Here is a 23,939-nt window from a genome sequence, read left to right on the forward strand (position 1 = left end):
AGAGAGAAGGCTCCTGACCTGTCTAGCTCAGGAGGAAGCCATCAGCAGGCTGGGCAGATGATGTTGCAAAGCAGCTGGCACATGGGGGGGCAGAAGGGACAGGCAGGCAGAGACACACTCCGCATGGGAAATGTGGAGGCCCAGGATAAGGAAACAGCTGGGATCAGGGTCACATCCCTGAAAGGGCCCCTGGGCTGCAGGAGGCTCTCAGCATTAGCCATGGCTGGGTGCCTGAGAGAGAACGCTTCAGCAGGCCATGTGGGTCCGCCAGCTCTTGCCCAGAGCACCCCCTCCTTACGCTGGCCGCACACGGGAGCCCTGCAATCCCCACGTAATATCCCAGGATAGGACTCCAGCCAGAACAGGGCCTGTCGGACGCTCCCAGCTGCACTTACGGGCGATTTCAAACTCGTCAGGCAGCTCGGCACTCAGCTTCTCCATGGCGATGTCAGAGATGGGCCCCAGGATCACGACTGGCCGTTTGAAGTTGGCTGCGGGGAGAGGAGAGGGGTTCAGCGAGCCGGGCACCACATGAAACACAAGGTGTGACCCCATCCCCGCTACTGAAACGCTGCAGCCTCGGGCAGGCCCCCCACCCCTGTGCCACCGTGACGTGTAACATGTGGGACGGGCACTCTGCCTCCCAGGCTGGGCGTAGATGGGCCCAGGGGATGGCTGCGAGCGGCAGGATCAGATACGCCAGAGGCCTCAGGCTGTCGGCTGCAGGGTCAGGGCTGGCAGCTCCCATGAAGATACCAAATGGCAAGGCCCGGTGAGGAATAGGCCCCAAGTGCACTCCAGGCAGGGGACCTCCCCCCATCTCATCAGAGAACAGGAATGCAAAGCAGCTGCCCGTGCATGGGCAGAGCCTGGGGTAACACCTCCCAGGGGACAGCCCAGCCCAGTGGGCCAACAGGAAGGGAGTGCAGGGCTCCCCTCACATGGGCAGGCCAGCAGCAGCCAGCCTCCTCCAGCCAGGCCAATCCTTCCCTCCCCCAGCCTGAAGGATCAGCCCCCCAGCATTGCTCCTCTGGGACAGCCCCGGGCTGGCAGCCATGCCCACCTTCCCGCAGCACCACCCTCTCGTAGGGTGGATAGTGGCCCTGCTTGGTGAGAGCCGACAAGTCCTCGCGGCTCTTCCGCAGGTTCTTCTTGGCCCCCCGCAGGCCCCGCAGCTTCCAGAACTCGGCCCGGGCCCCGGAGGAGCTGGCAACGGAGGTGGCCTTCAGGACGGACTCCAAGCTGGCGAACTGCTCGGCCCTGCACCAGAGGGCGAGGCAGCGTCAGCATCGAGAGCCCCAAAGCATCTCGGGGCGCCCCAGAACCAACCGCCTCGCTGTCCCTGCTCTGGCACAGCCAGTCTGTCCCACGGTCCAGGGCTGGTGAGCGTTTCCAGCATCGCGAACCAGGGCGCCTGGGATCCCCTCCAGGGGCCGATACCAACTCACCTCCTCCCTTGGTGCCCCCCTTTGCCGGTGGGAGGGGCTGGCAAGCAGCAGACACTGCGAGCGCTCAGTATCGTTACACAGACCATCCCAGGAGCCGTGTGCCAGGGCAGAGAGAAGGTCTAAACGGCACAGCCCCGTGCAGCGAGACCCAGGGTGCATTTCCTTGCAGGGCACACGGCCTGGGTCATTGGATTTCCACATCGGCACAACAGGCCTCCAATTCCCTTCCTGAGCAATGGGCCAGCAGTGCTAGGGCGCGAGTCCTGCCCTGTCTAACCTTGCAGGCATGGCAGGAAGATGCTGTGCAACAGCCCCTTCAATCCTAGGGCATCAGGCTGCCCTGCAAACAACCCCCACTGCCTCACAGGAAGAAACCATTGTCCCCATTTCACAGATGGGTAAACTGAGGCAGAGACCTGGAACATGACTTGGCCTCAGGACACATGGCCACTTTGTGGCAGAGCCAAGATTCCCAGGGCCACCACTGGACCATGCTTCCTCCAACGAGGCAATGCAGGGACAGAGCTTCCTCTCTCTGCCCCAGAGAAGCACGGGCCTCCCTCCGTGGTAGGCTGGGAGGCTGGCAGGGGTTTGGGGCAGAGCAGCTCAGGACAGCATATGTGGGGCTGGCGGGTTCTTGGTCCCATAGCAGCCACCTGCCCAGGCCCTGGCTGCAGGCAGACAGCCCGCTGGTCCTGCTGCTCTGTTGCAGTCCAGGGCAGAAAGCTGGATTGATGACTTCCCGCCATGGGAGCATCATGGGCCCTGAGTAAACACCCTCAGGACTCCCAGCTGCACATGCCTTGGGGTGGGAAGGTTATTGTGATCCACACTGGAGGACGTCTCCCCCACAGCTCCCTTAGTAGCTCCGCTGCCCTTTGCTCAGCCCCAGGGCTCAGTTCCCCCGCTCTGAGACTCATGCCAAGGACCCTGTGCCCCACGGCCTGCCCTACCTGCTCCTGTTGGGGATGATTCCCTTGTCCAGTTCCTGCAGGTCTCTGCCCATGCGCACGGCCAGCCAGCTGCCCAGCTTGCCGCGGTACATGGTGTCCAGAACATGGAAGACCTGGCCCCGCGTGAAGCTCAACCCAGAGGGAGCGTCCTTCTCGAAGTCGAAGTGCGTGCGGATGTGGAACGAGTCCCTCACGTTGGACTTGACCATCTTCCTGTAGACTGGGCAAGGCCAAGACAGGGCCTGTCAGGGAGAGGCGGCCAGAGAGGAGGGGGCATTTGGGGGCCAGCACACGGGGAAAATGGAGGAGAGACGGGTCGGCTGCATTTGTGCAGCACCTTTTACTGCCCAGGTCTCAAAACCCCGGCAGAGAACCAGGGACCGTCTGCGTAGAGGGAACAGAGTCCCCCAGCATGGCTCATGAAAAACGGGAGCCATCAGCAACACAACCGAGCTGGAAGGAAGGTGAACCCCTCGCAACCATGGAAACTCTGGGAGCGTGAGCTCAGCGTCCAGGGAGATGGGCAGAGCCCAGGCCAGAGCATTGGGCGGGATGGATACCCCCCCCCCCCCCATGAATGAAGGTCGGGGAGCAGGAGCGTGCAGGGCAGCAACCCCAACATATGTCAGGTTGGGAACAAAAGCGAGTGGCCGGACGAAGCAGGAGGCAGCTCTGGTTGGGAGCTCGGCCAGTTCCACCCTGAAAAGATACAGGGTAGATGGGGGAGTGGGACCCCTTAGAGAGATCAGGCACCAAGAGCCCAGACTATAACCCAGGCCTGGATTCAACCCAAGACAACAAGCGATTTGCCACAGGGACATGCGACTTTTCTTTGGGTCTCCCTACCGGCATGAGTGTAGCTACACCAGCCCTGCCCCTCGGTTCAGATGGCTGTTCTGGTGTCACACGGGTGCCATTTAGCCTCACGGATGCCAGCCCTGTCTGACACGGGTGCAGCCCATCTGCACTGGAGGCTGGCATTGATGTGGCATCCCTGGCATGGTGGCTCGCGGTGTAGCGTTGGAGCAGGTGTTGCAGCACTGGAGGATTTCTCTGGGATGCAGTCGAGGGCTGGGTTAACTCTCCCACCCACCTGTGCTCAGTCCAACAGGGGATGTGCCTGGGCCCGTCCAGCACAGCTGGGATCCTAGGCACTCGAGGGGAGCCAGAGTTCTGGGAAGTCCCAGGCTGGTCTTGTCTCTTGCCCAACTTCCCAGGGGAAAGAGGAGGAAACTCACGTGGGCAGAGTCACGCTGGGCTCCCAAGGGACAGACACGGGTGCACATTGGCAGCTCAGTCACAGGCAAGGACCAGCCAGAGCCTGGAGTGGGACCTTAACACACAAGCCCCAGCAACCCTGCAGCTGCAGACTGGAGGTCAGTTGGTCACTTACTGTCCTGCTTGCGCTGGGTCAGCAGAACGACCTCCTCGCCCTGTGGCAGGGACAGCAGATACTGCACGGCGTCCTCCCGGGTCAGGCTCTGGAAGCTGGTATCGTTCACCTGCCAGAGATGAAAGGGCCTTAGCGCCGGCGTCCCCCGTCCATTCCTGGGTGGGAGCAGCACACGCCAAGGGGCAGGGCCTGCACGGGGAGGCCACATGGGGCTGTGGTGACGACGCTCAGGCACTGCAGGACTGGGCTGTACAAGCCAGGCTAGTGCAGGGCTAATGGCTGGAGCCGAGGCCCAGAGTCAGGGCTCCTGGGTGCTATTCCCAGCTCCATGACCCTGGTGCTGATGTTTCCCTGGCAGTCACACTGACCGCACAAGCAGGTTCAGAGGGAGACGGGGGAGCCTATGTAGTCTGTGTATACAGCCTACAGGTGACTGTTCTGGGTCTCCCCCTAGGCCAACCCACAGAGGCTGAGCCGTTACAGGGCCAAGGCTCCATCGCTCCAGTGGCTTTAGCTCCGGGAGCTCCCCGGTTCAATCCCTGGGCTGCCAGCTGAGATGGTGGCCGTTGCAGATTAACACAGGGGCGCTTCAAGGAGAGCAGGGGGCCCGGATGCCTCGGGGAAGAGCACGGACGTGCTCTGGGTATTCTAGACATGCAACAGGTGGTACTCTCAGTGCTGGACTGCCAGAGGGCGTGACAGCTCCGGGGCGAGCACAGCCAGGGGAAGTACACTCCTGGCCGGGGCAGGCTGGAGGGAGGGGGCTGGACTAGAGGTTGGGAGAAGCATTTCCCATGTTCTCTCCCAGGATTAGCTTCCAGCAAGGTCGGACGTGGCACTCCATTTGCGGGCGACTCTCCACACAGGGCTGCTGGGAGTGAGGGGTTTGGGAGGCTAGAGACGGTCACGCCATATAACAAAGTGAGAGGTTGGGATGTCCCAACCCATAGGGAGCTGAGCCAGGAAACAATCCCAAGATTTTGGGCTCCCCTGCACTTCCTGGGCTCAGCTACTTCCCAATAACAGTAAGACCCACACCAGACAAGGACCCGTGGGGGAGGGAGAGCTCAGTGGTTTGAGCATGGGCCTGCTAAACCCAGGGTTGGGAGTTCAATCCTTGAGGGGGCCATTTAGGGATCTGGGGCAAAAATTGGGGGTCAGTCCTGCTTGGAGCGGGGGCTGGACTAGATGACTTCCTGGGGTCCCTGCCCACCCAGATATCCTGTGATTCTGTGACCCCAGCTTTGCGCAGGGTGGGTCGTTGCCGCAGCAGCACTTTCATTCCAGACACTCTCCCTCCCCTGCCCCCTTGTTTGCGGTGGTACCTGCAGAACTTGGTCCCCCTCTTTGATCCCCTGGCTGTCCGCGGGGCTCCCCTCCTGCACACCTGCCACAAAGATGCCCACGTCATTGCCGCCAGCCAGCCGTAGCCCGATGGTGTTGGCCTTCACAAAGTGCACGATCTTGGCGTCCGGGCTGTACCTGGAACCGGGAAGAACCGCAGTGTGAGCTTGGAGCCGCAGAGTCAGCGCTGCCGTCGGGGCAGACGGGTTCCAGCAGCTCATCATCCACAGCCAGCATGGGAGGGCTCAAGGGCACTCCACCACCACAAACAAGAGCCTTTGTCTGAAGGAGCCAGGGTCACCCTTAGCTCCTCCTACCCGCCCTGCTCCGAGCTGGCTTCATCCTGCCCCATGAGCTCACCCCCTGCTGAGAGCCTTCCCCTTTGGCTTCAGAGCTCTTCTTAAAGCCCAGCTATTTTCCCTGGCCAGTCCCATCGCCCACTCCCCCTGCCAGCCCACTGCTGAGTGGCTTCTCCGCAGGCTGTTGCCAGGACTGTGCTGCATCTGGGCAGGGCCCTGTTCTGTCTGCACAGCCCCGTGACCTCCGCAATACCTGCGCCTAGACACGGCTCCTTCCCCAGCTAGCCAGGAGGTCTCCGAGTTACCAGCACATGGCAGCAGCTTACCCATCCTCCTCGCTGGCTCTGGCTGCAGGGCGGTCATAGGAGACGCTGTAGGCACTATCCTCAGCAGGTTCCTGAGAATCTGCAATGGGAGAGGGTGGGGTAAGGTGGAGCAGCCCTGGACATTCAAGCTGCTTTGAGGGCTGCAGGGACTTGGCTGGGTCAGGGGGGTTGGAAACAGGGCGTCTTAGGAGCTTCTCAAGAGCAAAGAGCCCATTTTACTGCCTGGGTGTGGTGTGTGGCCCAGTGCTCCAGAGATGGCTGATGAAGATGGGGACGTCCATGCTGCTGCCCTCAGAGTGGCAGGCAGCACCGCCAGAGAGCAGTGCGCCCTTCTGCAGGGGCTCGAGAGCACAGGACGCCGCAAGGGAGAGATGCATGTGGGCCATCAGGGCGCCCGAGCCTACACCAGGCAGCTGCCAGAACACAGCAGCTTGCCCGGCCCGGCTGGGAGCTCGGCCCACAGCATCTGTTCAGAGCCACGATCATCAGCCTGGCCTCACGTCTGGGAAGTCAGTGCTGGTGAACGGCCCCTACCGACAGGCTCTGAGACTGATGGCCTCTGCTTCACCACAGAACAGAGAGCGGCAGGGTAGGTTCCCCCTCCCCCCAGCTGCCACCCGCCCCCGCAACGTATCTTCGGCCGTGCCCAGGAGAGGCCTCCTCTCCAGACAAGCGAGATCATCGATTTCCAGGGCCCCACTCAGTCCTGACCCCTCTGCTTAGCTGGGCAGCCAGACTTCCAGTGACTCCTACCCACGCTGGTGGTTCCTGCCATGAAGACACCTGAGTGGCAGGAACCAGATCATAGAATCTCAGGGTTGGAAGAGACCTCAGGAAGTCATCTAGTCCAAGTCCCTGCTCAAAGCAGGACCTACCCCAACTAAATCATCCCAGCCAGGGCTTTGTCAAGCTGGGCCTTAAAAACCTCTAAGGAAGGAGATTCCATCACCTCCCTAGGGAACCCATTCCAGTGCTTCACCACCCTCCTAGTGAAATAGTGTTTCCTAATATCCAACCTAGACCTCCCACGCTGCGACCATTGCTCCTGGTTCTTGATACATCAGCCCATTCCCAATACGCAGTTGGTCACGATCCTGCTGGGTGGGGCATAAACCAGCAGCCTGCAGGGGAGAGACTGTGCAGGCCCAGTTTCCAGAGCAGGGCAGGCTGGACTCAGCCTCGAGGCTCCTTGCCTCGCCCGGAGGAGACCCAGTAGCCAGGACTCACCTGGGAGAGGAGCATCGTTCTCCTGTACAGCGGCTGCTGTCTCCCTGCTGAGCTGGCTCCCCTCCCTAGAGCAAAAAGAGATGATGAGAGTTAAGCAGGACTGCTGCTGCTCCTCCATTTGTGGGACAGGGAAGGGGGCCCTGGTCCCATTCAGAGAGCCCTTTCCCACAGCTCCAAAAAGCAGCAGCCACTTGCCTGAGAGAGCTAGGCTGAAGGCATGGGGACAGCCCGGGACCCACACTCTTTGGGCTGCCTGGTTCTGCCCAGCTCCTGGAGCTCCCCTTCACCCCGCAGCAAGCGCGTGGGAGGCGGCGGGAACAGAGCTGAGGGGACTGGAGATGCTCAGTGGTGCTGCCAGCCGGAGGAGCATCAGTGCTTGTGGGGCTAGGGCCCCGTTGTACTGGGCACTGCACCCACTGCGGGCACATTGCACACACTCCTGCGCCAAGAAACATGCAGTCTGTGCAGCAGGGCCTGGCTCTTCACCAGCAGGCAGCCCACTCTGCCAGGCTGCCACCCCCGGGAAGGGCTGTTCTCTGGGGCACAGGCCCTGCAGCAGGAGAGCTCCGATGGCTCACATCACCCAGTCTCCTCTCGGACAAGCCACAGACCAGCTGCCGGCTGGATCCGGCAGGGAGATGCCCATGCCGCCCCTGCCTTCTCCTCCAAGTGTCATCTCCTGCCTCGCTCTGCTCCCTGAGCCCACACACAGGCACCTGCTCCAGCCCCTCCCTCACCCACCAAGGAGCCCTTAGAGAGGCACCATCCCCAGGGGCTGTCCTGGCAGCGGAGAGACCAGCGACTGCCAAGCAGTGTAATCATTGCTTGTGCTGTAGGTTTCCCCCTGGATGGCCCTGTGCTGCTGTTCTCTGGGGCCGCGAAGTCAGAGGCTCCTGACGGTTACATGATGGGACCCAACTGACGGATGCCCCGGGAACTCCGCTTAGGCTGCTCCAGCTGGAGCAGGAACATTACCTAGAAAACTGGACGAGGTTTGCAGTGCAGGTCCAAGATGGGGAAGTCACCTTTAAACTAAACTCAGTGCCCAGCTCCACATAACTTTACTGACGGCACTGCTCGGCCCTGGCTCCTGGGCACCGCGAGGACTCATACACAAGCGTTAGTCCATGTTACAGAGGGGACAGGCAGAGAGCAGCCACCGAGCCAATCAGCGTCTGAGCAGTGTTCATCCACACCCAAACCGGGGCTGACGGTGTCTCAGGACAAGCTGGCTGCTGGGGAACACAGCCGGGGCAGAAGGGGAGCGGCCCCTCCACCTGGGGTGGCACAGCGAGGGTCTGATGACTCGAAGGGTTGAGGGGGAAGAGGAAGTGGCTTACGATAGCGAGTTCGTCCTGGAGGCCTCTGGAGCCCGCTGGGGGCTCTGTGCTGGGGGCGGGTGGGACAGTTCGGAGCCAATGTCGGAGATGTCTAGAGCACAAAGGGGGGAGATAAGACAGTGCAGTAGCTGCTCACACGCTAGAGCCAGGCACGCCAGGGCAGAGGTTCGTTTCCCTCCTCAGCTCTATGGCAGTGACAGGGCGCATGACCCTCTGGGCATTCGGGGTCTGGGGAAGGACTGGAGGACTCTTGCTGTCTCATGCAGTGAGACAGCAACAGCTCGGAAGCAACAGACCAAGTGCTCAGAGCCCACAGCCCTGCCATGCGCTGGAGAACACCACGAGTCTGCCATGTGCGACTCCACCCCTGACCTCCCCAGACGCCCAGTGGCAGGGCCTGGCTTCTCCCTCCAGCTTGCCCAGCATAGCTGCACCTACTCAAGGAGCAGATCTGACACAAACCCAGCCCTCGCCGGACTGGCGTGCACCGAGCACACTGCATAGGCCGTGTCGCCGGATGACTCTGCTTTTGCAGAGGCTCCCAAACAGTAATTACCCTTCAGAGTCCAACAGCCGTCTGGGACTCTTGCTTGGGGCCAATGACCTTCCAAATGGCTGAGCACCATGGCAATTAGGTCACCGTGACCTTTGAATTCAGACAGCAACTAGATACTTGCTACTGCCCTGGTGTGTTCTCCCCCCTCCCCAGCACTGAATATGGCACTGCCAGGTCGCCTGTACCCAAGTCAGCCACAGAACACGTGTGTCCTGGCTCCTTCCACCTGGAGGCTCCCCCGGGCCCTCGTGACTCCGCTCACCGTCCAGCCGCGAGCTGTCGCTGTCGCTGTCCCTCACTTGGGGGATGTTGACCAGGAACTGCCGGTTGTCCCGGAACACGAGCAGCCTCAGCGTCCCCTCTGACCTTTCAATCAGCCTGCGGGTGTCAGCCAGAGACATGTTCTCGCTGGTGACGCCATTAATCTAACCAGAGGGGCAGAGAGAGGGGGCGGAGGATTACAGAGCTGCCTGCCAAGCACCATGCTCAGGGGGAGGCTGCAGCCTTCCCTGTGCCTGGGCACAGCCGAGAGCAGAGGTGTAGCGAAAACGAGCCTATAGACCAGACTAAGCCCAGATCCACTCACCCCCTGCAGTTCATCTAGAGATCCATGCTGGGGAGTGCAGCGCTGAGTCAGTCACACCAAGCCAAACACACACGCCAGCCAGCGTGCCTCATATCAGAGCACCCAACGGGAGGGGTGGGACTGTTGATTTAACGGGGCAGAGCCAAGGCTGGTTCTGATGCCCATAACTACCCTGCTGGAATCAGGGAAAGACATTCCTGTGGACAATGCAGGCAGGCAGGGAGCCCAGCAAATCCACGTGGGAATTGGGACAAGGAGTTTAATCACGCTGTGTACACACAGGCACAACACAGTGAGGAACAGCAGACTCGTTAACAACAATACTCACAACTACTTCAGAGAGGGGGTTTCATCCAGAGATTTCAAAGCACTTCACAACCGCAGTGGGAAATCTCATTAGCTCTTAGATAAATGGGAAGCTGAGCCAGGAAGGAGGTATGTGGTTGGAGTGTGAGCACACACACACACGCTTGCTCTCCCTCTGTCCCCAAACCACCTGCTGATGGTTGGGTGGAAGGATCTCTCACCACAGAAGGACCTCTGACTATGTACATAAGAACGGCCACACTGGGTCAGACTAAAGGTCCATTTAGCCCAGTATCCTGTCTTCCGACAGTGGCCAGTGCCAGGTGCCCCAGAGGGAATGAACAGAACAGGGAATCATCAAGTGTCGCCCATTCCTAGCTTCTGAACAGAAGTGAGAACGTTTAGAAAGTTCTCCAGACAAGCAGCACCTCCTGATATGCCCAGCCTGTGAAACACACTTGCAAATCGAGTTTAATTATAGTTCATAGAATCATAGAATCTCAGGGTTAGAAGGGACCCCAGGAGGTATCTAGTCCAACCCCCTGCTCAAAGCAGGACCGATCCCCAATTAAATCATCCCAGCCAGGGCTTTGTCAAGCCTGACCTTAAAAACTTCTAAGGAAGGAGATTCTACCACCTCCCTAGGTAACGCATTCCAGTGCTTCACCACCCTCCTAGTGAAAAAGTTTTTCCTAATATCCAACCTAAACCTCCCCCACTGCAACTTGAGACCATTACTCCTTGTCCTGTCCTCTTCTACCACTGAGAATAGTCTAGAACCATCCTCTCTGGAACCACCTCTCAGGTAGTTGAAAGCAGCTATCAAATCCCCCCTCATTCTTCTCTTCTGCAGACTAAACAATCCCAGTTCCCTCAGCCTCTCCTCATAAGTCATGTGTTCCAGTCCTCTAATCATTTTTGTTGCCCTCCGCTGGACTCTTTCCAATTTTTCCACATCCTTCTTGTAGTGTGGAGCCCAAAACAGGACACAGTACTCCAGATGAGGCCTCACCAATGTCGAATACAAGGGAACGATCACGTCCCTCGATCTGCTGGCAATGCCCCTACTTATACATCCCAAAATGCCATTGGCCTTCTTGGCAACAAGGGCACACTGTTGACTCATATCCAGCTTCTCGTCCACTGTAACCCCTGGGTCCTTTTCTGCAGAACTGCTGCCTAGCCATTCGGTCCCTAGTCTGTAGCGGTGCATGGGATTCTTCTGTCCTAAGTGCAGGACTCTGCACTTGTCCTTGTTGAACCTCACCAGATTTCTTTTGGCCCAATCCTCCAGTTTGTCTAGGTCCCTCTGTATCCTATCCCTACCCTCCAGCGTATCTACCTCTCCTCCCAGTTTAGTGTCATCTGCAAACTTGCTGAGGGTGCAATCCACACCATCCTCCAGATCATTAATGAAGATATTGAACAAAACCGGCCCCAGGACTGACCCTTGCGGCACTCCGCTTGATATCGGCTGCCAACTAGACAGGGAGCCGTTGATCACTACCCGTTCAGCCCGACAATCCATCCAGCTTTCTATCCACCTTATCGTCCATTCATCCGGCCCATACTTCTTTAACTTGCTGGCAAGAATACTGTGGGAGACCGTGTCAAAAGCTTTGCTAAAGTCAAAGAACTACACGTTCTTGCTTTCCCCTCATCCACACAGCCAGTTTTCTCATCATAGAAGGCAATTAGATTAGTCAGGCATGACTTGCCCTTGGTGAATTCATGCTGACTGTTCCTGATCACTTTCCTCTCCTCTAAGTGCTTGAGAATTGATTCCTTGAGGACTGTTGTCTATTCTGACGCTCTTACCAGGGCCTCTTGAACAAATCCACTTCAGCTTCTGTATTTTTATGCCTTAAAAAATAAATCACACCCTTCCCTCCCCACACACACACAAAGCGGCAGTGGTGTCCTCATTTGTAGAGATCAGGTTATGTAGAAGTCTGGCTGGGAGGGGGCAGGGACCATTAAATAAACTGGTTAGTAAAACATTGACCTCGACTAGCTCTGCTGAGATAAAACCCGTCTGTGCCTTTTCTCCACTAAGTAACACGCACCTTGTCTGCAGTGAAGACAAAGCCTCCGTCATTTCGGTTCCAGGTTTTGCACAGACAAGGCCAGAGGGTTGCTTTGGCCAGGGGAAAGGACTGTAGATTGGGTTCTTTGTGTGCACTTGTCTTTCACTGTAACAGATGAGCACTCTCCTCTGTTCAGGTTTTCAGGGGCCAAACTCCACCCTGGGGCAGGCAGGCCACCACATTCCCCGTTTGCACGAATGCTCAGTTCATCTAGACAGTATGTTGCAGGCGCTGATGGCAGCTCTGTGGCTAACACTGCCCCAGGCCCTTCCTTGTAACTATCTCCTTCTGATCCCTCTGGGATACTTTTTTGAATGAAGTATTTGAAATGATAAAATTTGGCATGTTTGGAATTTTCGATGGTAATGTTGGGTTTAAATAAGGTAGCTGTTTTCAGGTTGAGACATACGCACACAGTACCACGTCAATTCTAGTGGGTTAGGAGCAGATACACAGTGATGCTGATACAAGCCCCTCGTGCAGGTGCAGTTGCTCTGGCATTGAGGAGCACATGGCAATCTGCTGTGTCCACACTAGGGGCTGTGCTGTTAACTACCTCCCAATCCGAGCCCAGACGGTTCCGTCGGTAAAGACGATCTAGCCCCCAAAACAAAGAAACCCTCCAAAAACACCCAAACCCACAAAGCTTGCTCCAGGTGTTCAGACAGGGGATGTGTCTTTTTTGGAGCCCTATGGGTTCCAAGCCATGGTGCAGACTCCACAGAATGCACCACACAGCAAAGAATTCATGCCATTTAGTCAACGGAGCTGTCACCACAGACACGTAGGCCTGGAAGGGCCCTCGAGTGGTCATCTAGTTCAGTCCCCTGCACCGAGGCAGGGCCAAATATTATCTAGACCATCTCTGACAGGTGTTTGTCCAACTGCTCTTCAAAACCTCCAGTGATGGAGATTCCACAACCTCCTCAGGTAATTTATTTCAGTGCTTAACTACCCTGACAGTTAGGAACTTTTTCCTAATGTCCAACCTAAACCTCCCTTGCTGCAATTTAAGCCCATTGCTTCTTGTCCTGTCCTCAGTGGATGAGGAGAACAATTTATCGTTCTCCTCTTCAGAGCAACCTTTTACGTACTTGAAGACTATGTCCCTCCTCAGTCTTCTCTTCTCCAGATTACACAAACCCAACTTTTCCCAATCTTTCCTCGTAGGTTGTGTTTTCTAGACCTTTCATCATTTTTGTTGCTCTCTTCTGGACTTTCTCCAGTGTCCCCCCCTTTCCTAAGGTGTGGGGCCCAGAGCTGGACACAGTACTCCAGCTGACGTCTTAGATGAAAAAAACATCTAACATCAGTGAGCAAAACCAAGGCTGCCCAGAGCAAAGTGGTGAAAACAGCAGAGGTGTCTGCGCAGAACAACTACCAAGACAGAGTTTTGAGCACAGCATTATAACAGGAGGTTTTGAGCATGAAAGTACTCACAAGAGTGAGTGTCCGTCATGACAAAGGCTAGACGGAAGGTTTAAGAGGCTCCTCTGAAGTCCTCTTTGGAGATCCAACAACATACAGGCTTTGTCTGGGTTAAGATAGATCATGTTAACTAGCCTGATCTAATGAACGTGACCTAATAACGCCCCGGTTAAGTCCCAGTCTAGACAAAGCCACAATGGCCAAACCAGCAACCAGAGAGGTGATAAAATAGCTGCTCTTGCAGAGGCAAGGGCTTGGGAGAGAATGATCAGGAGAACGAAAGGGCAAGACGAGCCACGAGAGCAGGCGCAATAGTTCAGCTCCGCGCTGGCTCCGATAGGCTCCATCCTCATGTCCCAGAATGGCAGGTCTGACCCCAAGGCCGAACAGTTACAATGGGGCTGGAGTGGAGCTGTGAGCTCAGCCACCTGCTCCTCAGCGGAGAAGAACTGGGATCTAGTAGCCGCCTCCCTTTGTTCTGCTGGGAGCGCTGAGGAGGAGAGTCTCAGAGGCGAGATGATGCCTTGGAGCAGGCAGGCATTATGGACAGTCCTTTTTGGGGCAAGGACCAACTGGGGAGGTTTTGCCCCATCTCTGTGGCAGATCAATCCAGGAATAGGTTAGAACAGCCCAAGCACAGCCTTAAGTTGTTCCTCCTCCTCCGCTCCCCACCTTCCATAGCCTCCCAGACCTGAAGAAGAGCTCTGCGAGAGCGCCAAAGCTTGTCTCTTCCACCAACAGAAGCTGGCCCAATAAAAGAGATTCCCTCCCCTGTCTTGTGTCTCTAATAGCCTCCAGGGGCATTCCAGCAGCAGAGAATCGCTGGTCTCAAGTTGCAGTGGGGGAGGTTTAGGTTGGGTATTAGGAAAAACTTTTTCACTAGGAGGGTGGTGAAACACTGGAATGCGTTGCCTAGGGAGGTGGTGGAATCTCCTTCCTTAGAAGTTTTTAAGGTCAGGCTTGACAAAGCCCTGGCTGGGATGATTTAATTGGGTATGGGTCCTGCTTTTGAGCAGGGGGTTGGACTAGATGACCTCCTGAGGTCCCTTCCAACCCTGATATTCTATGACTCTATGATTAAGTGGCATCCCAGCAATAGCTTCTGCTCTCCCACCCCCACAGAATCCCCCCTGTGCCAAAGTGAGTCTGTGGGAGGTGATGCAGAGCTGGCTCCACCCATATTGGGTGGAGGAGGTGAACTGGATAATCTTATGGAAAAGACGGTTACCTACCTCTCATAACTGTTTTTCTTTGAGATGTGTTGTTCACATCCATTACAATTAGGTGTGCGCGCGCCGGGTGCATGGACGTTGGAAACTTTTTCCCCTTAGTAGCTCCCGTCAGGACAGCAGGGGAGCCCCCTAGATTGGCGTCCTCATGGCGGTGTATATATTACCCTGCCGGCCTGACCCCCCCTTCGGTTCCTTTTTGCCGTTGACTCCGACAGAGGGGAAGGGGGGTGGGTATTGTAACGGACGTGAAGAACACATCTTGAAGAACAACAGTTACGAGAAGTAGGTAATCATCTTTTCTTCAAGTGATTGTTCACGTCCATTCCAATAAGGTGATTTCCAAGCTTACCATTGAAGGAGGGTAGGAGTCATGGAACGATTGACTGAAGAACAGCTTTGCCGACTGCCGCATCATCTCTGGCCTGTTGGTTAGCAGCATAATGGGCTGTAAACGAGTGCACTGAAGACCAGGTGGCTGATTTACAGATCTCCTGGATAGGGACCTGAGCCAGAAAGGCTGACGAAGACGCCTGTGATCTGGTTGAATGGGCTGTAATTGCTGGGGCTGGGACCTTGGCCAACTTATAGCACGTGCAAATGCAGTCTGTGATCCAGGACGATATGCGTTGCGCAGAGACAGGAAGACCCTTCTGTCATGGAGTCCCTGGGCGATGCTCTGGAACTGCTCCCTACGAAGCCAGTCAGGACTCTGGGGAAGTCTCCTCTCTGTGAGCAGACTGTCTGCAGGACACACAGCTTCCACCTTCCTTGGTCTGACCTCAGAGCATTCAGCATCCTCTGCCCCTCCGTGTGCTTCCCACAGCGAGTCCACCCAGGCGGGGTCCTGGGGAAGCCAGAGGGTCCTGCACCCCAATTCTGCAGTCAGACATGACTCTCAGCCAGCCAGTAAAACAGAAGGTTTATCAGAGGACAGGAACACGGTCTAATACAGAGCTTGTAGGTACAGAGAACAGGACCCCTCAGCCGTGTCCATTCTGGGGGGCAGTGAGCCAGACAACCACGTCTTCACTTCGCTCCATGTCCCCAGCCAGCCCAAACTGACTCATCCTCCACCCCCTCCTCCTCTGGGCTTTGTCCCTTTCCTGGGCCAGGAGGTCACCTGATTCCTTTGTTCTCCAACCCTTTAGCTATCACCTTGCAGGGGGGAAGGGCCCAGGCCATCAGTTGCCAGGAGACAGAGTTTCGGCCATTTATGTACACTGGCCCTTTGCTCTCCAACAATTACACCCCCTTATCCCACCTCCCAGAGACTTAAGAAATGCATAGGGGAAACTGAGGCACCCACACAATATTCAGAGGAAACATTAAGAACAGTCCCATTTCGTCACACCTTCATTCTGTCAGCTATGGCGACGAACAATTGGGTCGACTTGTGGAAAGATTTTGTGTGCTCTATGTGGAACACCAGGGCTCTCCGAACATCCAGCGTGTGTAGGCTGCGGTGTCTTGGGCTCATGTGGGGTTCTGGAAAGAACACCAGTAAGCAAATGTCCTGACCCATGTGGAATTGGGAGACCACCTTGGGGAGAAATTTAGGGTGGGGTCTAAGCTGCACCTTGTCCTTATGAAACACCGTGTAAGGCGGTTCAGAGGTGAGGGCTCTCAGCTCGGACACCCTCCTTGCCGATGTAATGGCCACCAGGAATGCCACCTTCCAAGAAAGGTAGAGGAGGAAACAAGTGGCCTGGGGCTCAAATGGTGGGCTCATGAGTTTGGAGAGGACCAGATTCAGGTTCCAGGTTGGGACAGGTGGGCGAGAATACGGGAACACCCTCTCCAGACCTTTGAGGAATCGCCCCACAATGGGATTAAAAAATACCGAGTGCCCAGACTCCCCTGGATGGAAAGCTGAAATGACCACCAGGTGTACTCTGATGGAAGAAAGGGATAGACCCTGATGTTTAATGTGTAGGAAGTATTCTAAAATAACTGGGATGGTAGCCTGGAGCGGTTGAAGGCGCTTGTGTTCACACCAACAGGAAAACCTTTTCCATTTCGCCAGGTAGGCAGCCTTAGTGGAAAGTTTCCTACTGCCGAGGAGAATTTGTCTGACCGACTGAGAGCACTGGCTCTCCATGGGGTTTAGCCATGGAGTTTCCACACCATGAGATGCAGAGATTGCAGGTTCAGGTGAAGGAGGCGCCCATGGTCCTGCGTGATTAGATCTGGGTGAAGGGGCAGAGCAATTGGGGCATCTATGGACAGCTCTAATAGGGTTGTATACCAATGCTGTCAGGGCCAAGATGGGGCGATCATGATTACCATCGCTCTGTCTCTGTGAATTTTGAGGAGGACCCAGTGGGCAAGCGAGATAGGAGGAAAGGCATACTTCAGACCCTCGCCCCATGGTATTAAGAACACATCGGCAATCAAGCCTGGACTGTGGTTTTGGAATGAGCAGAACTGCGGGCACTGTCTGTTGCTCTTGGTGGCGAAAAGGTCTACTTGGGCATAACCCCACTTCTGGCAGACTGACTGTATGATGTCCAATCTGATTGACCACTCGTGCATGTGGTATGACCTGCTGAGGCGATTGGCAAGCTCAGTCCGCACTCCTGGGAGGTAGGATCCTTCGAGAGGAATGGATTGGGCTATACAGAAGTCCCAGAGAAGAAGAGCCTCACAGCACAGAGGTGAGGAGCGGGTTCCGCCTGGTTTGTTTATATAGAACATGGCGGTGGTGTCGTCTGTCAGGACTGTCATGCTGTGACCTTGCAATGTGGTATGAAAGGTTTGGCAGGCCAGACGAACCGCCCTGAGCTCCTTCAGGTTGATATGGAGAAGTATCTTGTCCCTCGACCACATGCCTTGTGTCCTCAGGTCCCCAAAGTGTGCGCCCCAGCTCAGATCTGACGCATCTGTTACTAACGTCAGAGAAGGTTGGGGCTTGGCGAAGGGGACCCCTGCACAGACCACTGGTTGGTCCAGCCACCAGCGCAGGGATTCTAGAATCTGTGCCAGGATCATCACCACGAGGTCCAGGGGGGCTCTGTATGGATGGTAAGACAGTGCGAACCATGCTTGCAAGGGTCCGAGTCTCAGTCGGGCATGCTTGACCACGTACGTGCATGCTGCCATATGTCCTATTAGCTGTAGGCAATACCTGACTGTGGTAGTGGGATACCAAAGCATTGATTTTACAATCTACTCTATGGCTTAGAATCTGGACTCTGGAAGGTTCGCTTTCGCCTGTACCGAGTTCAGGACTGCCCCTATAAATTCTATCCTTTGAGTGGGTATGAGAGAAGATTTGGGTACACTGAGGAGGAGCCCCAGTCTGTGGAAATGTGTCCATGACCATCGTCATGTGGGACTGGACCTCGTCCTTGGAAAGACCTGTGAAAAGCCAGTTATCGAGGTATGGGTACACTCGAACCTGCCTTTTCTGCAGGAAGGCCGCCACCACCGACATACATTTCGTGAACACTCGGGGGGCTGTGGACAGGCCAAATGGGAGAACCATGAACTGGTAGTGATCTTGGTTTATGACAAACTGGAGGAAGTGTCGGTGCGCCGGATGAATAGCGATATGGAAGTATGTGTTTTTCATGTCGAGGTCAGCGTACCAATCCCCCGGATCCAAAGATGGAATAATAGTGCTTAGGGAGTATAACAATGTTGGTTCTGGCGGGACCCAACTGAGAGTGCCAATTCAGGACAAATTGCTTAAAGCAGGGCAGTTACAGACCAAGGCTGGGGTTTCTATGCACACCAAGGCAAACCAAACCAGCCAAACAGAGAAGACTTTGGTTTTACCCCACTGGCTCACCACAAGTCACACAAGCAATTCCCTTAGACACTCCAGTTTCCCAGTATCTCCACCAGTGCCCCTCGTTATGGGGACAAATGGTTATGAAAACCAATACCCCAGTAAAAGAAAAAAGGTTCTCTCGATCCCAAAGGACCACACCCAGGTCAATATACAAATCAGATCTTGCCCACAAAATCACACTGTTGCCAATCCTTTAGAATCTAAAGTCTAAAGGTTTATTCATAAAAGGAAAGAAATATAGATGAGAGCTAGAATTGGTTAAATGAAATCAATGACATACAGGAATGGCCAAGTTCTTGGTTCAGGCTTGCAGCAGTGATAGAATAAACGGCAGGTTCAAATCCAGTCTCTGGAGAACATCCCCAGCTGGGATGGGTCATTCAGTCCTTGGTTCAAAGCTTCAGTCTGTAGCAAAGTCCCTCCAGAGGTCAGAAGCAGGATTGAAGACAAGATGGAGGAGCTGCAGCAGCTTTGTATAGTCTCTTGCCATGTGGTCTCTTTCTTTCTTTGTCCCAAAGACAAGCTGTCCATCCCATGGCCTGGAAACACCTCAGAGTTCTGTCCCTAGGCAGGTCCCTGCACACCTTGCTGAGTCCCAAGGCATGTCTGCCTTCTCTCAGTGGGTCAGTTGTGCAGCTGATGGTCCTTAATGGGCCATCCAGCAGGCTAGGCAGAGCTGACATCAACTTGTCTGGGGTGTCACCCAGAAGCAGAGCATAAGTTTGAAATACAGACAGCATAGAGCCAGTATTCATAACTACAAAAATGCTACACACATAAAGACAGCATAATCATAACCAGCAAACCATAACCTTGTCTTAGATACCTCATTTGACCCCCTTTATATAAGATTTGGTGCCACTACAGGACCTTGGTTGCAATGATGATCTATACGGTCCCAGATTATGTCAATAACATCACAGGGAGACCATGCAGAACTGGAGCTTGACCATAAATTTGTTGAGTCTGCGAAGGTCTAAAATGGGTTGAAGACCTTGGGGATTAGAAAGAATGGGAGTAAAACCCCTTTCCCCTTAGCTCCTGTGGAACCTCCTCCACTGCACCTATCTCAAGGAGCGAACAAACCTCCTGCATAAGGAGTTGCTCGTGAGAGGGGTCCCTGAAGCGGGATGGGGAAGGTGGGTGGGAGGAAGGGGAGGAGGAGAACTGGGAAGAGTATCCCACCTGTACCATGCATAGGGCCCAACAGTCCGATGTTATATGGGACCACGCACGGTAGAAGTGGGATAGTCGGTTTAAAAACCATGGGGATGGATCCGGGAGCTGGGTTGGTACACTGTCCTCGGGCGCACCCTCAAAACCCTTGCTTGTTTCCAGGTTGGGATTTACTCTGGCCCTGGTTAGGCGCATTGTTCCGTCTGCGCCTGTTATTTCTGCCCCGCCTTCGATACGGCTCCTGCCTGGGCCTGGGTTGATACTGCCTCTGCTGTGGAGGCTGAGGCCTGAAGGGCTTTCACTGGTTGCCGACGTATGCAACCCTAGCGACTTCAGGGTGGCCCGAGAATCCTTAAGGCCATGCAGCCCGGAGTCTGTTTGCTCCGAGAAAAGGCCTGAACCCTCGAAAGGAAGGTCTTGGAGGGTATTCTGAACCTCTGGAGGGAGGCCTGATGCCTGGTGCCACGCTGAGAGTCACATGACTACCCCCAAGGCAATGGTTCTGGCCGCAGAGTCTGCTGAATCGAGGGAGGCTTGTAATGAAGTTTTAGCCACTGCCTTCCCTTCCTCGATTAAAGCTGCAAACTCAGAGTGTAAGTCCTGGGGCAGGCGATCCTTAAACTTGGACACGGCTGTCCAAGAGTTGAAATTATGTTTATTAAGGATCACCTGCTGGTTGGCTTTACGTAACTGGAGGCCTCCAGAGGAGTAGACCTTCCTAACGAAGAGGTCCAAATGTTTGTCTTCCTTGGCCTCTGGGGCCGAGGCTTGTTGGCCCTGTCTTTCCTTTTCATTGACTGCTGAAACGATAGGGAACAGGGAGTTGGACAGCAGAACAGGAACTCGTAGCCATTGGAGGAAGTGAAGTATTTCTTTTCTACGCCCCTGGCCATCGGTGTCTGCCATATTGTTTTGTAATTTGGTTGTATGGTCTTTATGAGAGGGAGTGCAACTCTGGAGGGACCCTCAAGCGTCAGGATATCCACCACTGGATCCTCCTGCTCAACCATTTCTTCCACCTGGAGGCCCATATTGAGGGCAATCCTACGGAGTAGCTCCTGGTGAGCCCTGTGGTCGATTGGTGGTGGTCCTGAGACTGATGTGCCCGCCACCGCCTTGTCTGGGGAAGAGGAGGAAGTGAGGTGCTGCAGGTTGCCCTGATCTAGACCCACCTGTGTGTCCTCATATGCCTGGGTCACTTCAAGCCCTGTGGGGCTGACACCTCTCGAGATGTCGCAGAGCTAGGCACCGCCTCTGGTATTGGGCTTGGGGGCACCAGTTGCTCTTGTGGGTCCGGGGGCAGCCTAGAGAGAGTGGCCTCCCTTGTCCTTGATGCGTGCCTGTGTGGTGACCTGGAATGGCGTCGCATAGATTGTCCGGACCTAGAGGCTCTGGAGGAGATGCCCTGTTGCTGGTGGTAGGCCCATGGAGTCCAGAAGGGCCACTGACCTGGAGGAGGCCATTGTGGTTGCCATGCTGGTTGGGATTCTCTGCTGGATATTGTTCAATGTCTCCTATTGCTAGAGCGACCGGAGTCGGCCTCGGAGCCGGAGGATGCCAACGGAGAGGACCAGGAGGGTGCTGAACGTTGAGCAGTTGCAGGGTGCTGGAGAGCCGAGGAGCGGTGCCTGCCTTACCGGGACCACGACTGGTACTGGGAGTCTTGGGACCGGGATCGGTGTCTCACACTCGGTGCCAGTGAGGTCATCGGGTCCATACTCCGGTGCCGGGTGACCAATGGTAAGTCGGGGACTGGCGTGCAGTCGCCGCAGGCTTGTTCGCCTCTGGTGCCGTAACCTCACGCTGGGTCGTGGGCGCAGGGGACTAGTTGGACGCCATGACGGTGACCTCGAGCAGCACACCATTGCCAGCTTCCCTCTGGATGGCACCCTTTTAGGTGGTGCTGGAGGCTTCTCCCTGCACGGCAGGGGGTTTGGCGCTGACAAGTCAGTGAGGTCTTTTGCTGCCTCAAAAGTGTCAGGTGTGGAGGGGTGTTCGAGGACCTTCTCCAAGCCTTCGTTGGCACTGAAACTGCTGGGTACCGGACTCAATGGGGCCTATGGGGCCGGAGTCGACGGTGCTGGTTCTTGGCTCGGGCCCGCATTGTGTCTTTGCATGCCAGGAGCGTCTTTGAGCGGCTTAGTAGCTCTTCAGGGAGAGTGCCCTCTTTCCCCTTGCTTGTGCCGCTTAGTCGGTGTCAGAGAGGTAGACCAGAGTTGAAGTTGGTCGTCCTGTCTCAGTGCCAGTGATTTACGGTGCCTGGGTGGTTCCGGGTAGTGCGGGGATGCCAGGGCACTTCGCAGCAAGGAAGCTGGGGCCCGGGCCGGTCAGTCAGAGGCCGGTGGTTGTAACACGACTTCATGAGCAACTGCTTAAGGGGAAAGTCTCTTTCTTTCTTGGTGAGCGGCTTAAAGGCCTTGCAGATTTTGCAGCGCTCGTGGGGGTCACTGTTAGGCATAGACTTGCAGCACGTGGCGCAAGCTTTGAAACCCTGTGCTTGCGGCTTGCCCCGCAGCCCAAGGCTGGTGCTGGAACTAGCTTCCATTGTTTCTGGAGTTCTAACAAACTGGCAACTATCTAAGAACTCTAACTAGAAGACTGAAAGGCTAAGGGATCACTCACAAGAGAGAGAAAACATTCCAGCGCCACCACGGATGGTAAGAAGGAACTGAAGGGGGGGTCGGGCCAGCAGGGTAATATATCCCCTGCACCATTCTAGGGGGCTCCCCTGCTGACCTGACGGGAGCTGCTAAGGGGAAAAGTTTCCGACATCCATGCACGTGGCGTGTGCACAACTAATTGGAATGGACGTGAACAATCAAAGAAGAACAAGAAATTACTTAGAAACTTTCAGACCGAGAAGACACAGGGAGCAATCGCCATAATTTAAACATTCAAATACAGAAACTCAAACATCAAAACACCCACTCACCATACCCCACTCTGTCCTGTGCAATTTGACCTGTTTCTCACACAAAACTGGGAAATTCAGTGTGAAACCGTTTATCAGCACCCGCTCACACACACAGTTACTCACAAAGACACACACTGTCCACTCCTCTGCAATTGAACCCTACCCAGCCAGCCTCCACGGTCACACCGAGGCAGCCTGAACTCTGCCCTCTGCAAAGTGCCAAGGGGTGGAGGCGGAATACACATATCTCCTGGCCAGGAAAGAGCCCAGATTAATCTACGTGCCAGAGGGCCAGATCCCCACACCACTGTGTCACATGATCTCAACCAGCTAAACCTATTCAGCAGCCAAAAGAAGTACGTAACTGTTGGAGCGGACAAGCAAACCATCGGTTACCTGTTAATATCTACCAATAAAGAGGCGCTGGACAGTGTGGAGTGTTTGCATGTAATAACTTACTGGAAGTGGAGACCTCCGTAATCAAAAGTCAGAATTTAAGTTCTCGTCCCATAATACGCTACAAAAATCAAACTAACAAGGATAGGTTCATATCTACAGCTCAATGCTTTCATGTAAGTGACATCACTCACTATACGTCAATTGCTTATCTTCAGCTCTCACAGAACACAAACTTCACAGTTCCAAAACTCAGCTCCATGCACCACATGCTGTCAGAAATAAATCCGAGTAACTTTACTCCGATTGTCAGTTCTTTGGGGCAGGATCTGTGTCTCTGTTCTGTGTTTTTTCAGCACCTAGCGCCCTGGGCTCCTGCGCCACGACTAGGCTCCTTGGTGCTATGGCAATACACCTAATCAGCGGGCTAGACTCCAAACTGAAAATGGTAGGCAATCGTGATTAATCCACGGGACAGTGGTGTCAAAGAGAGGGCAGTTTTCAGGCTGTCTGAGTGGAACTTTGGGGCCTGTGGTCATGTAGAATTGATTTGCTTGGGGAACAGAGTGTGTTTTTGCGCATTCTTGTTGATAGAACCAGGGAAATGTTGGGCTGGAAGGGCCCTGAGAGGCCACAAATCCAGCCCCCTGTGCTGAGGCAGGACTAAGTAAATCTAGGCCATCCCTAACAGGGGTTTGTCCAGCCTGGTCTTACAATCCTCCAGGGATGGGGATTCCAGAGGGCCCGCCCCGGGAACCCTGTTCCAGAGCTTCGCTACCCTGAGAGAGTTTTTCCTAATATCTAACCTAAATCTTCCTTGCTGCAGCTTAAGCCCATTACTTCTTGTCCTCCTTTCAGTGGACATGGAGAACAATTGATCACCTCCCTCTCTGTAACAGCCTTTAATGTATTTGGAGACTGTAATCAGGTCCCCGCTCCGTCTTCTGTTCTCAAGCTGTGGGGTTGCGGGTCCATGTTTCACACTGTATTTCCTAAGGCTGGGGGAGCATTATTAGCTTTTACTGGTTTTCCCCCCCCCACCACTTTGTTTTTTAATATTGGTCCATTGAACCACATGACAGCAATGCCCAAGTCACGAGCAGATTGGAGAGGAGTTTCTGCTGTGCCTCCCATC

General features: G+C 55.2%; 1 protein-coding gene across 1 annotated transcript in view; it reads right to left on the reverse strand.

Annotated features, from left to right (window-relative positions):
• TJP3 (tight junction protein 3) overlaps positions 1-23,939 on the reverse strand; it is a 59,891-nt gene that overhangs the window by 4,086 nt on the left and 31,866 nt on the right. The window contains exons 7-15 of the mRNA XM_073324097.2: positions 9,149-9,311; positions 8,331-8,421; positions 6,991-7,055; positions 5,764-5,842; positions 5,120-5,276; positions 3,795-3,903; positions 2,402-2,621; positions 1,064-1,260; positions 396-491 (exon numbers count right to left, since the gene is read on the reverse strand). Coding sequence (XP_073180198.1) covers positions 396-491; positions 1,064-1,260; positions 2,402-2,621; positions 3,795-3,903; positions 5,120-5,276; positions 5,764-5,842; positions 6,991-7,055; positions 8,331-8,421; positions 9,149-9,311 — 1,177 coding nt within the window. The remainder of the gene's footprint in view (positions 1-395; positions 492-1,063; positions 1,261-2,401; positions 2,622-3,794; positions 3,904-5,119; positions 5,277-5,763; positions 5,843-6,990; positions 7,056-8,330; positions 8,422-9,148; positions 9,312-23,939) is intronic.

The sequence above is a fragment of the Lepidochelys kempii genome, chromosome 25 (assembly GCF_965140285.1).
Source record: "Lepidochelys kempii isolate rLepKem1 chromosome 25, rLepKem1.hap1, whole genome shotgun sequence".
Taxonomy (NCBI): domain Eukaryota; kingdom Metazoa; phylum Chordata; order Testudines; family Cheloniidae; genus Lepidochelys; species Lepidochelys kempii.